Genomic DNA, 17,135 nt, shown 5'->3' on the forward strand with positions numbered 1-17,135 from the left:
AATGAGCACACTCGTAGAGACATATGGGACGCAGTGTAAAGAGAATGCTGGAGGGGAATGTGTGTGCTTGCCTGTGCTCATGTGTTGAAAAGGGTTAGTAATTTTATGTCGGGTTCAGATACTATGTGAAATCTTTGAAATACTTGCTGTAGCTTGCCTGGAGTGACAGATCGGCGTGATCTGCAGTTTTGGTGCTATTCTATTGGTCCATTGAGCTAGGCAAGCTCAATCCCACACAGATAAAGTATTTCAAATGATTTAGCATTTCAAGCTCTGGTACATACAGTATATATGCATGTGTACATGATTGTGTGTTGGTTATGTGTGTGTGTGGGGGGGGGGTTGACTGTTATTGGTCTTACCACAGGTGGGGTTGCCCTGTTTTCTGGAGCCGGCGATCTCGTTGCCGTATTTGTCTACACACCAACACTGTCCAGTACTACCACGACACTGGGTTGGCTTAAAGTAACCCTCCTCAGAACAGCGTGGAATATAGACCCCTAGAGAGAGAGGGAGGGAGGGATGAAGAGAGAGAATGAGAGAGAGATAAGTAAAATACATTCTAAACAATCCTGTAATATAACCATATTTACTAAAAACCCACTCCATCTCCAATGTGATCATGGTCATGTCCCTGTAGGTTTTGTGTATGCAGAGGCTGAGGCAAACAATCAATTACTAGAGCCTAGGCTCTGACAATAGTCATACATCCTGCTTAAAGGGGACCAGGCACTTTCAATAACAGCACTCACACACACACACACACACACACACACACAAACCCGTTAACCTCTTTTTACATTTTTTTGTGACCCAGTGAAAGACCATTTCTCAAAGTGTGTTTTGTCGTGAGTTATAACACTATTACACACGATTATTGATGACCGTTTGGCTGAGGGTTTGAAGGGGTTAGGGGTGGGGGACTTTTCGATAAAATGTCAGGGTGTGTGTGTGTGCGTGCTATTGATCTTTTGTGTTGTTGTCAGCTGGATGATGTATTGCGGCTAAATATGTAGCTTCATTTCCATATGCAGTGTTAGTGCATCCCACTAAAAACTGTCATTTTGCAGAGGAGTGACTGACAGCTGTCACTCCAGCAGACTGACCCATGACAGTGTTGCGCCGACCCTGGGTCTGACTCCTGTTCATCTCATTCTGGCAGGGCAGACCTGGAGAAAGACATACAGACTAGTGTTAAATACAGAACAGTTCAAATGAACTTTCTCCATCACACACACCTCTCTCTTTCTTTTTTTGCTCTCTGTACTTCTCCCATCCCTCCTCCCTCCATGCCCTCCATGCCCTCTCAATCCCTTCCTTTTTACCGCCCTCCCTTCACCCCTCCATCTCTCTCACCGTCAGGTTTCTGGAAGCAGTAGCACCACTCGTTGTTGGACAGTTTCCCGTCCTTGAAGGAGTCGCAGGAGTTGAACAGGGGCTTCATACACAGCTCATACTTGTCCAGGTAGATGGCACTGAGCTCTGATTGGTCCAGCAGGAGGTCATAGTTCATGTCCAGCTTGTTGAACATCCAACCCAGAGAGTCCTTACAGATGGGCAAGATACTGGTGTCAAAACCTGGGAGAGGGGAGAGGGGGAGATTAGCGGGAGGTGTGTGTATGTGGGGGGGTGGGGGGGAGGGTGTTTTAGGACATTTGTGTGTGTGTGTGTTTGTGTGTTAGTGTGTGTGTGTGTGTCTGTTTTAGCAAAGACAGTACAGTATGAAGATTCCTAGAAACTGCTTCCCCGATCATGCTTTTAGGTGATGTCATGGTGATGTTGGCTAGCTAAACACATCATCGGATTGAAAGATCGTCTCGCACCGAACTGCGCATGTGCAGGCCGTCAAATCAAAGGCACTCCTGAAATATAAAGTTGATTTTGACGAAAATTAAAACGTGTCAGTTTGTCTCTTTCAGTTTGTCACTTTCACGAGGTTGGAGTAATAACTTGTTCAGCTACTTAAGACATCTACGTTGTGCCTTTAGATTTTGAGAAAATGAACAACTAAATAATATTTTTTACTTCTGCCATTGACTTCCCAAACCCCTGTCTGGTCTGTCGAGTATGCTTCACGAAGCGTTTCCGGAAGTATCGCGATGTTGGGCCTCTGGGTTTAGAAACTCTGTGGTTGTATTTGAGGGGGTACTTTCAGGGCCTCTTGTCTTGGCTTCAGTCAGGGCCTCTTGTCTTGGCTTCAGTCAGGGCCTCTTGTCTTGGCTTCAGTCAGGGCCTCGTGTCTTGGCTTCAGTCAGGGCCTCGTGTCTTGGCTTCAGTCAGGGCCTCGTGTCTTGGCTTCAGTCAGGGCCTCGTGTCTTGGCTTCAGTCAGGGCCTCTTGTCTTTGCTTCAGTCAGTGACTCTTGTCTTCGGGCTTTTCAGTCCAAAACCTGAGTAAAGTGCTTGGAGAAAGTTTGTACTGTTGAAGTGTTAGACACGTTGACATTTAGTAGAGCACAGAGGAGCACTGTCCTCATCATCTACAGTCCTCATTAGAACTGAAAAGAACAACGGACTTTCAAATGGCAGTGCAATTAAAAATTTAAAAATTACACACCCACATATACACAGAGATAATGGTGTGACTCACGTCCTGCCGCTGAATCAGAGTTGGCGGAGGATTTGAGGTCTCGGTTGGCGTCGAGGTGGAGAACTCCAAACCAGTCCTTCAGTCTGGATGCTAGGCTATGCAGGTCCCCATCACTGCAAACTAGACACACACACACACACACACACACACACACACCAGTGTTAGCAGGAAGCAGGGTTGGGCTCAAATCAGAATAATGGAATTGACTCCCATTCAACTCATGAGATGAAATTCAAATTGAATTGGCCACATTTTTATTTGAGTTTGAGTGACAGGAAGTAGAATTTAATTCAGTGCAATTCAAAGAAATTCCACTTTTCTCTGGAAACAATGTTCACATTCTTAGCAGGAAGCAGGGTTGGGCTCAAATCAGAATAATGGAATTGACTCCCATTCAACTCATGAGATGAAATTCAAATTGAATTGGCCACATTTTTATTTGAGTTTGAGTGACAGGAAGTAGAATTTAATTCAGTGCAATTCAAAGAAATTCCACTTTTCTCTGGAAACAATGTTCACATTCTCTTTTAACCTTAGTGCTTAGAATAGCCAATTATATTTCCACCAACCATTTCATTTGGTTGGCATCTTTTTGAAGGCCTCAGGGTCAACGTCAAGGTTAAACTAATGCATTCTGAGAAATGCAGTATTTTCGCCTTAGTGAACAAAAGGTAAGTGATTCGTGAAATATAATAACTTTAAATATTTGCATACAGGTTTTCTTTTCCTTGATCATTCATTTTAAGAGTTTGTTTCAACAATTTTTTATATGCATGTATATTACGACATGTTTGATGTTTTCTGTACAAGATGTATATTTGTATAGACTACACCTAATATAGAATAGAAGAGGCATTTGCATTTCACAGAATTCTATTATATTTCCATTAATTCAAATTAGAATTGCAATTCTGTATCCTGTTTACTACTTCAATTCAAATTCAATTCAAATTCAAGAATTTAACTGGAATTTATGAGGCATTCTCAATTCAATTGTGAATTGAGCCCAACCCTGGCAGGAAGGCAGAGAAATGTCAATCTCACGCTGTCAATTTAATAAAAATGAATGTATTATATTTTAAAGCCACATTGATGCAACATGATTCTGTTTGATAGTTGGGTGAAATGACGTCAGCACAATGTTGACTAAACCAATATTTTCTTCTCCTTGACCACAGAGCAACACCACACAACACAGGAGCAGCTGTGTTCTATTGTCCTCCCTGTTGCTATAGGAACACAAGCTGACACACCATCTTACTGCATGCTCTGTGTGTGTTTGTGTGTGTGTGTGTGTTTGAGTGATACAATCTCTCATTGATCACTAGAAGACATTACTGCACTGTTGGAGCTAGGAACACAAGCATTTCACTACACCCACAATAACATCTGCTAAATATGTGTATGCGACCAATACAATTTGATTTGATTTGATAGAACTACAAGATAAGCAAATAGGCTTGACAGGTAAAGAGAGTGGGAGTGTGTCTGTGTAAAAGAGAGAGAGAGAGAGACAAACAGACCCCATAGAGCCCCAGGACAACAACAACAACAACAACAACAACAACAACAACAACAACAACAACACAATTAGACCCAACCAAATCATGAGAAAACAAAAAGAGAATTACTTGACACATTGGAAAGAACAAACAAAAAAAACTGAGCAAACTAGAATGCTATTTGGCCCTAAACAGAGAGTACACAGTGGCAGAATACCTGACCACTGTGACTGACCCAAACTTAAGGAAAGCTTTGACTATGTACAGACTCAGTGAACATAGCCTTGCTATTGAGAAAGGCCGCCGTAGGCAGACCTGGCTCTCAAGAGAAGACAGGCTATGTGCACACTGCCCACAACATGAGGTGGAAACTGAGCTGCACTTCCTAACCTCCTGCCAAATGTATGACCATATTAGAGACACATATTTCCCTCAGATTACAGCGATCCACAAAGAATTCGAAAACAAACCCAATTTTGATAAACCACAGTGTGCCATCACAGCTGCAAGATTTGTGACCTGTTGCCACAAGAAAAGGGCAACCAGTGAAGAACAAACACCATTGTAAATACAACCCATATTTATGTTTATTTATTTTCCCATTTGTACTTTAACTATTTGCACATTGTTACAACACTGTATATATACATAATATGACATTTGAAATGTCTTTATTCTTTTGGATCTTCTGAGTGTAATGTTTACTGTTAATATTTATTGTTTATTTCACTTTTGTTTACTATCTACTTCAATTGCTTTGGCAATGTTAACATACGTTTCCCATGCCAATAAAGCCCTTAAATTGAGAGAGAGAGAGAGAGAGAGAGAGAGAGAGAGAGAGAGAGAGAGAGAGAGAGAGAGAGAGAGAGAGAGAGAGAGAGAGAGAGAGAGAGAAAATGATGTGTGTGATGATGGATGGTAACACATTCATTCTGCCAGAGCTCCACCTGAGCCAGTATATGACAGGTGTACCCAGGTGAGACAATAACATCAGACCCAGCACTGTCACCAGGGACACACACATACACTCTCACATGCACACGCAAGCTTGCGCACACACACACACACACACACACACACACACACACACCCCAGATCTCATCTTGTCTTGAAGCTTAACGCCAAAAAATGTGCTGCTGTGACAGGCCACCTGGGAGTCTCTCTCTATTTACCCATACATAGATAGGGGGGTAAAGAAGGATAGAAGATGCTACATTAGTCACACAACAGTGTTTTTCCCCTGCTCTATTTAAATGGCTAAAAATCCACTGTGCCAGGAAACAGTGGCTATACTAAGCCTTTATTATAAGTGAATGGTGCTGATAACTAACTGTTGATGCTGGCTCAGATCTGTGATTTCAAATCCTTGTTTGCTCTCCCATCCTCTCTTACACAGCCTTGCCACTAACAAGGTATTTCGGCCAATATACAACAACTGACTCACTCTCTGTCAGGATGTGTGTGTCTCAGCATGATTGACACGGTCTCTAGGATGATGAGAACTAATTGACAGTTTAATAATAAACCTGAAACGCCTCATACCGAGCAAGCCAATCAAACACCATCATCCTTGGCATGTCAGACAGTCAGATTGAGAAGGTATTCATATTCCAGAAGGCCCAAAAACATTAACATTCCAACAGCACACTGATCAATCAGCTAGCAGACATACTGCTACATACTGCAGCAATGCTGTAGGAATCCATTCAGCTGGATGCTAAAGGATACAAATGTAACACACACACACATATACACAAGATCAGAGACACACACACACACACAGACACACACTTTCCCAACCTAGAGAATCTGGGTCACTAGAGGAAGTGTTTTCCCATCAGCCACTGGGTTTGTATGGTAATCAACCCCCTCTGCTGTAGCTCCTACTAAAACTGGGCCAAAAAACGGCTGCAACTTTTGATTATGCACACACTCTTTCATGCACACACGCACACACTTACACACGACTTCCTCCGAGGCTGCCTCCTCTCCTTGTTCGGGCAGGCTTCAGTGTTCGTCGTCACCGGCCTTCTAGCCACTGCCGCTCCTCATCTCATCATTCCATTTGTTTTGTCTTGTTTATTACACACACCTGGTTCATATCCCCTCATAAGTACCTGTATAAGTGTTCCCTCTGCCCCCTTGTCTTTGTGTGTGATTGTTTATTGTGGAGGAGAGAGAAGCTCGGTGGAGCTCCGTGTATTTTGTAGTGCGCCTGTTTTGCGCACTGGAGTGTTTTTACGCATTACTGCGTAACTCTGTGGTTCAGAATAAATCCTGTTATGCTGTGATTTACCCTCCTGCACCTGACTCCTTCAAAATCACCTCATCACACAGCCTACCTTCCCTTCCTGTGAGTTGAGCTTGGTAGAGTAATACTGAGATACTTTTTTATGGGTTATAGGTCCAATCTTCAAATTCATATAATTTCATATATTTAGTTCTTATCACATTTCCATTTACTATTTTCCATATATCTATTTCTGTTGTACCCACTCAAAATAAAAATAAAAATATATATACAGTGGGGAGAACAAGTATTTGATACACTGCCGATTTTGCAGGTTTTCCTACTTACAAAGCATGTGGAGGTCTGTAATTTTTATCATTACCTGTATTAACTGCACCTGTTTGAACTCGTTACCTGTATAAAAGACACCTGTCCACACACTCAATCAAACAGACTCCAACCTCTCCACAATGGCCAAAGACCAGAAAGCTGTGTAAGGACATCAGGGATAAAATTGTAGACCTGCACAAGGCTGGGATGGGCTACAGGACAATAGGCAAGCAGCTTGGTGAGAAGGCAACAACTGTTGGCGCAATTATTAGAAAATTGAAGAAGTTCAAGATGACGGTCAATCACCCTTGGTCTGGGGCTCCATGCAAGATCTCACCTCATGGGGCATCATGAGGAAGGTGAGGGATCAGCCCAGAACTACACGGCAGGACCTGGTCAATGACCTGAAGAGAGCTGGGACCACAGTCTCAAAGAAAACCATTAGTAACACACTACGCCGTCATGGATTAAAATCCTGCAGCGCACGCAAGGTCCCCCTGCTCAAGCCAGCGCATGTCCAGGCCCATCTGAAGTTTGCCAATGACCATCTGGATGATCCAGAGGAGGAATGGGAGAAGGTCATGTGGTCTGATGAGACAAAAGTATAGTTTTTTGGTCTAAACTCCACTCGCCATGTATGGAGGAAGAAGAAGGATGAGTACAACCCCAAGAACACCATCCTAACCGTGAAGAATGGATGTGGAAACATCATTCTTTGGGGATGCTTTTCTGCAAAGGGGACAGGACGACTGCACCGTATTGAGGGGAGGATGGAGGGGGCCATGTATCGCGAGATCTTGGCCAACAACCTCCTTCCCTCAGTAAGAGCATTGAAGATGGGTCGTGGCTGGGTCTTCCAGCATGACAATGACCCGAAAAACACACAGCCAGGGCAACTAAGGAGTGGCGCCGTAAGAAGCATCTCAAGGTCCTGGAGTGGCCTAGCCAGTCTCCAGACTTGAACCCAATAGAACATCTTTGGAGGGAGCTGAAAGTCCGTATTGCCCAGCGACAGCCCCGAAACCTGAAGGATCTGGAGAAGGTCTGTATGGAGGAGTGGGCCAAAATCCCTGCTGCAGTGTGTGCAAACCTGGTCAAGACCTACAGGAAACGTATGACCTCTGTAATTGCAAACAAAGGTTTCTGTACCAAATATTAAGTTCTGCTTTTCTGATGTATCAAATACTTATGTCATGCAATAAAATGCAAATTAATTACTTAAAAATCATACAATGTGATTTTCTGGATTTTTGTTTTAGATTCCGTCTCTCACAGTTGAAGTGTACCTATGATAAAAATTACAGACCTCTACATGCTTTGTAAGTAGGAAAACCTGCAAAATCGGCAGTGTATCAAATACTTGTTCTCCCCACTGTGTATATATATATATATGTATATACAGTACCAGTCAAAAGTTTGGACACACCTACTCATTCAAGGGTTTTTCTTTATTTTTGCTATTGTCTACATTGTAGAATAATAGTGAAGACATCAAAACTATGAAATAACACATATGGAATCATGTAGTAACCAAAAAAGTGTTAAACATATATATTTGAGATTCTTCAAAGTAGGCACCCTTCGCCTTGATGACAGCTTTGCACACTCTTGGCATTCTCTCAGCCAGCTTCACCTGGAATGCTTTTCCAACAGTCTTGAAGGAGTTCCCACATATGCTGAGCACTTGTTGGCTGCTTTTCCTTCACTCTGCGGTCCAACTCATCCCAAACCATCTCAATTGGGTTGAGGTTGTGTGAATGTGGAGGCCAGGTCATCTGATGCAGCACTCCATCACTGTCCTTCTTGGTCAAATAGCCCTTATACACAGCCTGGAGGTGTGTTAGGTCATTGTCCTGTTGAAAAATAAATGATAGTCCCACTAAGAGCAAACCAGATGGGATGGCGTATTCCACCGGTCTAATGTCCATTGCTCGTGTTTCTTGGCCCAAGCAAGTCTCTTCTTATTATTGGTGTCCTTTAGTAGTGGTTTCTTTGCAGCAATTCGACCATGAACGCCTGATTCACACAGTCTCCTCTGAACAGTTGATGTTGAGATGTGTCTGTTACTTGAACTCTGAGAAGCATTTATTTGGGCTGCAATTTCTGAGGCTGGTAACTCTAATGAACGTATCCTCTGCAGCAGAGGTAACTCTGGGTCTTCCTTTCCTGTGGCGGTCCTCATGAGAGCCAGTTCTTGACATTTTCTGGATTGACTGACCATCATGTCTTAAAGTAATGATGGACTGTCGTTTCTCTTTGCTTATTTGAGCTGTTCTTGCCATAATATGGACTTGGTCTTTTACCAAATAGGGCTATCTTCTGTATACCACCCCTACCTTGTCACAACACAACTGATTGGCTCAAACGCATTAAAGAAGGAAAGACATTCCACAAATTAACTTTTAACAAGGCACAACTGTTAATTGAAATGCATTCCAGGTGACTATCTCATGAAGCTGGTTCAGAGAATGCCAAGAGTGTGCAAAGCTGTCATCAAGGCAAAGGGTGGCTACTTTGAAGAATCTCAAATATAAAATATATTTTGATTTGTTTAACACTTCTTTGGTTACTACAATGATTCCATATGTGTTATTTCATAGTTTTGATGTCTTCACTATTATTCTACAATGTAGAAAATAGTAAAAATAAAGAAAAACCCTTGAATAAGTAGGTGTGTCCAAACTTTTGACTGGTAGTGTACATAATACAAAGTAATGCTCATTTTACTCATATTACAGAGTTTAAGAAATAGTCAGTTTAGTATGTAAAGGAAAATAAACAAGAAAATCCCATTCCCTTCCCCCAACCCCACCCAGCCAACATGTCTCCATCCAAGGGTGAAGTATATTTGTCCAGACCTCGATTGTTCCTTGACTAGCATGATTCATTCTCGCTGTCGATAATTCTGATGTTATAACTTCTAATAATAACTGTATCCACTAGTGAATTGGGAGCGATGAGGTGACTGCCATCTAAGAGCCAACATATTTTTTAAGGCAGTGCTGCCTAACAGCAGTAATCGTGTCTGATTGATTCAGAGATTCAAGGTGCTATCCTCGTTAAGTAACATAGCGGATGCGAAGCATTGAATATGTACATTGATGCTCTTTGAAATGACTTTTGTAACTTTGTCCCAGAAGCATTTAACTACAGGGCACTCCCACATTATATGAAGAAAAGGGCCTACCTGATTTAGGGGACATAGTGAACAGTTGGGGCCAATTTCATCGTAAAAAGTTAATTTGGTTTTAAATACAGTCTGTGAACAAACTTGAAATAAATAAATTGATGGTTCGGGATTACAGGACGCCAAGGTCATATTTTTCCATATTCTGTTCCAGTTTTAAGGGTTGTTGGTCTGTATACCATACTTGTTTAATGGCTAGCTCAGAATATGAGCTTTCCAAAAGTTGTTTATATATTATGGAGATTAGTCCTTTCGGAAGCCTAGATAATTTATTTATAAATCCCATCATTGGATAGTTCGGTAGTTGGGTTTCCCAAGGGACTCCATAGGGAAGCATAGTTGACCTAAGAAAAAAGGAGTTACCTGGTAATGTGTATGTGTCTTTCAAATCTTAGAATTGTTCTCAAACCATTACTGTCCATGATATCGGTAAGGGTACGGATTCCACATTTGGACCATTGGGGGGGATGCAAAAGGCTGCCCTCCAGATCGCAAGGCATCATTGTGAAATATTATAATCTAGGCATGCCATTTTGATTCCCAGCTACATTGTTTTTAAAATGTGCACCAAATAGAAATTGTGTGAGCAATAAAAGGACCAAAGGGTACTTTACATTGTTTAAGGGATATATCAGTGAAAACCAGGGGTTGGAACCAAAATTCTTGTTTTAGTTACATTCCACTGTGCCAACCAGCAAAATAAAGTCCTGACACCGGTTCGAACCCAAAAAAAAGTTCCTTTCTGTTTCTTTTTTTACTTGAAATCGACATAATTTCTACATTTAGCTCATTAAATTACTCCACCAAACAGTGCAGATAGAACAGCTTGCTATAGACCGGGCAACCTAATGGACAGACAAGTGTAGGGCGTGAGATGCGACTGAAATTTTGCAGGTGGGGAGAGAGCGAGAGAGAGGGGTGGACATGGAGGAGGCTTGAAGATCAGAGCATCATGAAATGACATGCATTATAATGTGTTTAGGATATACAGTGGGTAAAAAAAGTATTTAGTCAGCCACCAATTGTGCAAGTTCTCCCACTTAAAAAGATGAGAGAGGCCTGTAATTTTCATCATAGGTACACGTCAACTATGACAGACAAATTGAGATTTTTTTTCTCCAGAAAATCACATTGTAGGATTTTTAATGAATTTATTTGCAAATTATGGTGGAAAATAAGTATTTGGTCACCTACAAACAAGCTTCTTCTTTAAGAGGCTCCTCTGTCCTCCACTTGTTACCTGTATTAATGGCACCTGTTTGAACTTGTTATCAGTATAAAGGACACCTGTCCACAACCTCAAACAGTCACACTCCAAACTCCACTATGGCCAAGACCAAAGAGCTGTCAAAGGACACCAGAAACAAAATTGTAGACCTGCACCAGGCTGGGAAGACTGAATCTGCAATAGGTAAGCAGCTTGGTTTGAAGAAATCAACTGTGGGAGCAATTATTAGGAAATGGAAGACATACAAGACCACTGATAATCTCCCTCGATCTGGGGCTCCACGCAAGATCTCACCCCGTGGGGTCAAAATGATCACAAGAACGGTGAGCAAAAATCCCAGAACCACACGGGGGGACCTAGTGAATGACCTGCAGAGAGCTGGGACCAAAGTAACAAAGCCTACCATCAGCAACATACTACGCCGCCAGGGACTCAAATCCTGCAGTGCCAGACGTGTCCCCCTGCTTAAGCCAGTACATATCCAGGCCCGTCTGAAGTTTGCTAGAGTGCATTTGGATGATCCAGAAGAGGATTGGGAGAATGTCATATGGTCAGATGAAACCAAAATAGAACTTTTTGGTAAAAACTCAACTCGTCGTGTTTGGAGGACAAAGAATGCTGAGTTGCATCCAAAGAACACCATACCTACTGTGAAGCATGGGGGTGGAAACATCATGCTTTGGGGCTGTTTTTCTGCAAAGGGACCAGGACGACTGATCCGTGTAAAGGAAAGAATAAATGGGGCCATGTATCGTGAGATTTTGAGTGAAAACCTCCTTCCATCAGCAAGGGCATTGAAGATGAAACGTGGCTGGGTCTTTCAGCATGACAATGATCCCAAACACACCGCCCGGGCAACGAAGGAGTGGCTTCGTAAGAAGCATTTCAAGGTCCTGGAGTGGCCTAGCCAGTCTCCAGATCTCAACCCCATAGAAAATCTTTGGAGGGAGTTGAAAGTCTGTGTTGGCCAGCGACAGCCCCAAAACATCACTGCTCTAGAGGAGATCTGCATGGAGGAATGCGCCAAAATACCAGCAACAGTGTGTGAAAACCTTGTGAAGACTTACAGAAAACGTTTGACCTGTGTCATTGCCAACAAAGGGTATATAACAAAGTATTGAGAAACTTTTGTTATTGACCAACTACTTATTTTCCACCATAATTTGCAAATAAATTCATTAAAAATACTACAATGTGATTTTCTGGATTTTGTTTTCTCATTTTGTCTGTCATAGTTGACGTGTACCTATGATGAAAATTACAGGCCTCTCTCATCTTTTTAAGTGGGAGAACTTGCACAATTGGTGGCTGACTAAATACTTTTTTTCCCCACTGTAAGTAGTCGGCATGTCATTCCTCCTTCACTGAATTACATAATTATATACTAGCTGGTTACCTACGGAGGACTGGCTAATATGGAGGAACTTTGAACATCCAAACGTTGGCTCAACGCCCTGGACCAGAGCTATTAACAAGCTTGGGTGTGCAGAGGCACCAGAATTCAACACGTCAATTCGACTCTACTCTTGTGTATCTATTCCATCTGCTGCATTCCAGCTGGATCCCTCCCACACACACACACACACGCACACGCGCACACTCACACCTTCCATCTTGAAGCCCATATTCCAGGCCTTTGAAGCAGGGAACAGCGAAGATTGCTCTCTGGGACTGAGTTCCTCTGAAGAGCGCCAGGTAGTCACCAAGACAATGGGCCATGAAATCACAGACTATGACAGTGTCTGTCTACAGCCAGGTTAGACAGGGACACAGTGGCCATACTATAACTCAGTACAAGGTGGCAGGGATGGGGGTCCAGTTTGTCTACTCTGACCCCCTCCACCACCTCCTTCTGAAGGACAACCTGTCACACACACCTGCTCCAATGCAGATCTCACTCTCAATTTCAATTTTTTCAATTTAAGGGCTTTATTGGCATGGGACACATATGTTAACATTGCCAAAGCAAGTGAAGTAGATAGTAAACAAAAGTGAAATAAACAATACATATTAACAGTAAATATTACACTCAGAAGTTCCAAAAGAATAAAGACATTTCAAATGTCAAATTATGTATATATACAGTGTTGTAACAATGTGCAAATAGTTAAAGTACAAATGGGAAAATAAACATAAATATGGGTTGTATTTACAAATGGTGGCACACTGTGGTATTTCACCCAGTAGATAAGGGAGTTTATCAAAATTGGGTTTGTTTTCGAATTCTTTGAGGATCTCAGTAATCTGAGGGAAATGTGTGTCTCTAATATGGTCATACATTTGGCAGGAGGTTAGGAAGTGCAGCTCAGTTTCCACCTCATTTTGTGGGCAGTGTGCACATAGCCTGCCTTCTCTTGAGAGCCAGGTCTGCCTACAGCGGCCTTTCTCAATAGCAAGGCTATGCTCACTGAGTCTGTACATAGTCAAAGCTTTCCTTAAGTTTGGGTCAGTCACAGTGGTCAGGTATTCTGACCATAGCTTTGAGTTTCTCTCTCTCTCTCTCTCTCTCTCTCTCTCTCTCTCTCTCTCTCTCTCTCTCTCTCTCTCTCTCTCTCTCTCTCTCTCTCTCTCTCTCTCTCTCTCTCTCTCTCTCTCTCTCTCTGCATCTTTCTTTCTCTCCCCCTCCCTCTCCTGTCCCTCTCTGATTGTTCAGAGTGCTCCTTTGTCACCTCTCCATCTCCCACAGTCATCTTCACAGTGAGGTTCGGGTAGAATGAGGACCCAGAAGGACCCCCTCCCTGTCTCACCGTCACCGTAATCATTTCAGACAGGCACGACAAAGCCGCCCGCTCCACGGGTCCTTTTGTCAGCAGTGACTCAGAACAGTGGGGTCGATCACTCAGCCGCTCTCACCCCACAGAGACACACACACAAGAGACAAATCAAACAGGCTAAATGCACTCCTAAATGCTTCACTCTACTCTTTTTGTGCCCCCTCAACTGGATCAGAAAGCCCCAGAGATGTCAGAGGGACGTCAGGTCTCAAAGCATTTAAACAGTCTAAAACAATTCCCTTCTGGTGAAATAACAGTTTTTGACTGCAGATTTAAACATTCTGCTACGATGTGGAACTGTGATATATTAGAGAGGGAGGGAGGGAGTATGTTATCAGTACATAGAATCCTGCCTTATGTATCTTTGCACTACGTCCTGTTCTCATACACAAAGGAAATACCTCCACTACTGTCACACCCTGGCTCTGGGACTCTATATGTTGAGCCAGGGTGTGTTCATTCTATGTGTTCTGTTTCTTTGTTTGGGTGTTCTAGGTTGTCTGTTTCTATGTTTGCCTGTGTGACTCCCAATCAGAGGCAACGAGTGTCAGCTGTCGGCTGGTTGTCTCTGATTGGGAGCCATATTTAAACTGTATGTTGTCCCTTGGGTGTTGTGGGTTTTTGTTCCTTGTCGGTCTTTGTCACCGTGGACTTCACGAGTCGTTTATTGTTTTGTGTAGTGTGCTTATTATCACTGACGGTAATAAAGTCAATCATGTTCGCTCAACACGCTGCGTATTGGTCTACTCCTTTTCAAGACGATCGTGACAGAAAAACCCACCATACCAGGACCAAGCAGCGTGTCCAGGAACACACGCAGGAGGTGACTCTTGTGGATGTCCTCCTCGGTTGGGGGCAGATTACTGAGGAGGAGGCCGTCCGGTACCGGAAGGCGATAAAGGGGGAGACCCAGGCAGGAGAGGAGCAGCGGCGCCAAACGGGTCAACGTCGGACAGGCGAGAGGCAACCCCAATAAATTTTTAGGGGGGGGCACACGGCATGGGCGACTGGGCAGCAGGAGGCTGCCACAGGGCGAAATGGGAGACGAGGAGAGAAGGCCACCGGGTTACGGGAGCCATTGGCGAGAGGAGGGAAGGAAGTTGTAGAGGCACGGCGAGAGGTACTGAGGCGTATTGCCAGTCCGGTCCGGCCCGTTCCTGATCCCCGTTTAAGGCCAGTGGTGTGTGTTCCCAGTACGGTCCGGCCTGTTCCTGCTCCACGCACCAAGCCTACGGTGTGCGTCGACAGCCCAGCCCGGCCTGTCCCTGCTCCACGCACCAAACCTACGGTGTGCGTCGCCAGCCCTGCCCGGCCTGTTCCTGCTCCACGCACCAAGCCTACGGTGTGCGTCGACAGCCCAGCCCGGCCTGTCCCTGCTCCACGCACCAAGCCTACGGTGTGCGTCGCCAGCCCTGCCCGGCCTGTTCCTGCTCCACGCACCAAGCCTACGGTGTGCGTCGACAGCCCAGCCCGGCCTGTCCCTGCTCCACGCACCAAACCTACGGTGTGCGTCGCCAGCCCTGCCCGGCCTGTTCCTGCTCCACGCACCAAGCCTACGGTGTGCGTCGACAGCCCAGCCCGGCCTGTCCCTGCTCCACGCACCAAGCCTACGGTGTGCGTCGCCAGCCCTGCCCGGCCTGTTCCTGCTCCACGCACCAAGCCTACGGTGTGCGTCGACAGCCCAGCCCGGCCTGTCCCTGCTCCACGCACCAAACCTACGGTGTGCGTCGCCAGCCCTGCCCGGCCTGTTCCTGCTCCACGCACCAAGCCTACGGTGTGCGTCGACAGCCCAGCCCGGCCTGTCCCTGCTCCACGCACCAAACCTACGGTGTGCGTCGACAGCCCAGCCCGGCCTGTCCCTGCTCCACGCACCAAACCTACGGTGTGCGTCGCCAGCCCTGCCCGGCCTGTTCCTGCTCCACGCACCAAGCCTACGGTGTGCGTCGACAGCCCAGCCCGGCCTGTCCCTGCTCCACGCACCAAACCTACGGTGTGCGTCGCCAGCCCAGCCCGGCCTGTTCCTGCTCCACGCACCAAGCCTACGGTGTGCGTCGCCAGCCCTGCCCGGCCTGTCCCTGCTCCACGCACCGAGCCTACGGTGTGCGTCGCCAGCCCAGCCCGGCCTGTCCCTGCTCCACGCACCAAGCCTACGGGGTGCGTCGCCAGCCCTCCTCCTCGCCAGCGGAGCCAGACTGGACCAGGGGCGCTATGGGGGGTTCATTGGAGGGTGGTGGTTTAGGCCGGAGGCAGAACCGCCGCCGAGGAGGTATGCCCGCCCAGCCCTCCCCTGTTTTGCTTTAGTTGAGGCGCGGTCGCAGTCCGCGCCTTTAGGGGGGGGTACTGTCACACCCTGGCTCTGGGACTCTATATGTTGAGCCAGGGTGTGTTCATTCTATGTGTTCTGTTTCTTTGTTTGGGTGTTCTAGGTTGTCTGTTTCTATGTTTGCCTGTGTGACTCCCAATCAGAGGCAACGAGTGTCAGCTGTCAGCTGGTTGTCTCTGATTGGGAGCCATATTTAAACTGTATGTTGTCCCTTGGGTGTTGTGGGTTTTTGTTCCTTGTCGGTCTTTGTCACCGTGGACTTCACGAGTCGTTTATTGTTTTGTGTAGTGTGCTTATTATCACTGACGGTAATAAAGTCAATCATGTTCGCTCAACACGCTGCGTATTGGTCTACTCCTTTTCAAGACGATCGTGACAACTACATCCTCTGTGACATCACCACAGAGATTACACACAACAACACAAACACAAACTCTACCTCGGGTCAAAGACTAACATCAGAGAAATCAATGGGACCGCATGGGATCTCATTCTGAATAGACGTAGAACAGAGATTTGTTCCTCTTTCTTTTTTTCTCTCCCTCTCTCAACCCAACCTGTTACCCTTTCAGTCTCTATGTTCTTTTCCTATTTCTCTCTGTCTCTTCCGTGTAAACCCCTCCCTCTCTCCATCTCTCCTCTGTGAGATTTAATCTCACATTCTGTTGCTGTGGCTGCCACCTGTAAACACCTCCGTCCCTCCATCCCCCCATCTCTCTCCCTCCCCCTCCCTCTCCCCCCTCTCCCTCCCTCCCCCTTCTCTCTCTCCGTCCCACCTCTCTCTCTCCCTCTCTCTCTCTCTCTCTCCCTCCCCTCTCCCTCCCCCTCTCTGTCCCTCCCTCCCCCTCTCCCTCTCTCCTCCATCTTCTACAGGAAAACAAATAAATCATGAGCAAGGGAGGGAGTGAAAAGAGGAAAAGAAAACAAATGAAAAGAGAGACAACTGTAATTCAGGTCGGTGGTGCAGAAGGCA

General features: G+C 45.2%; 1 protein-coding gene across 1 annotated transcript in view; it reads right to left on the reverse strand.

Annotated features, from left to right (window-relative positions):
• LOC311122817 (testican-1-like) overlaps window positions 1-17,135 on the reverse strand; it is a gene marked incomplete at both ends in the record, with an annotated part of 49,562 nt that overhangs the window by 1,721 nt on the left and 30,706 nt on the right. Inside the window, 4 exons of the mRNA XM_084197137.1 lie at window positions 363-500; window positions 1,107-1,169; window positions 1,357-1,578; window positions 2,589-2,708. Of these exons, the coding sequence (XP_084053263.1) occupies window positions 363-500; window positions 1,107-1,169; window positions 1,357-1,578; window positions 2,589-2,708 (543 nt within the window). The remainder of the gene's footprint in view (window positions 1-362; window positions 501-1,106; window positions 1,170-1,356; window positions 1,579-2,588; window positions 2,709-17,135) is intronic.

This window comes from Coregonus lavaretus (genome assembly GCF_964263955.1).
Source record: "Coregonus lavaretus genome assembly, contig: HAP1_SCAFFOLD_1455, whole genome shotgun sequence".
Taxonomy (NCBI): domain Eukaryota; kingdom Metazoa; phylum Chordata; class Actinopteri; order Salmoniformes; family Salmonidae; genus Coregonus; species Coregonus lavaretus.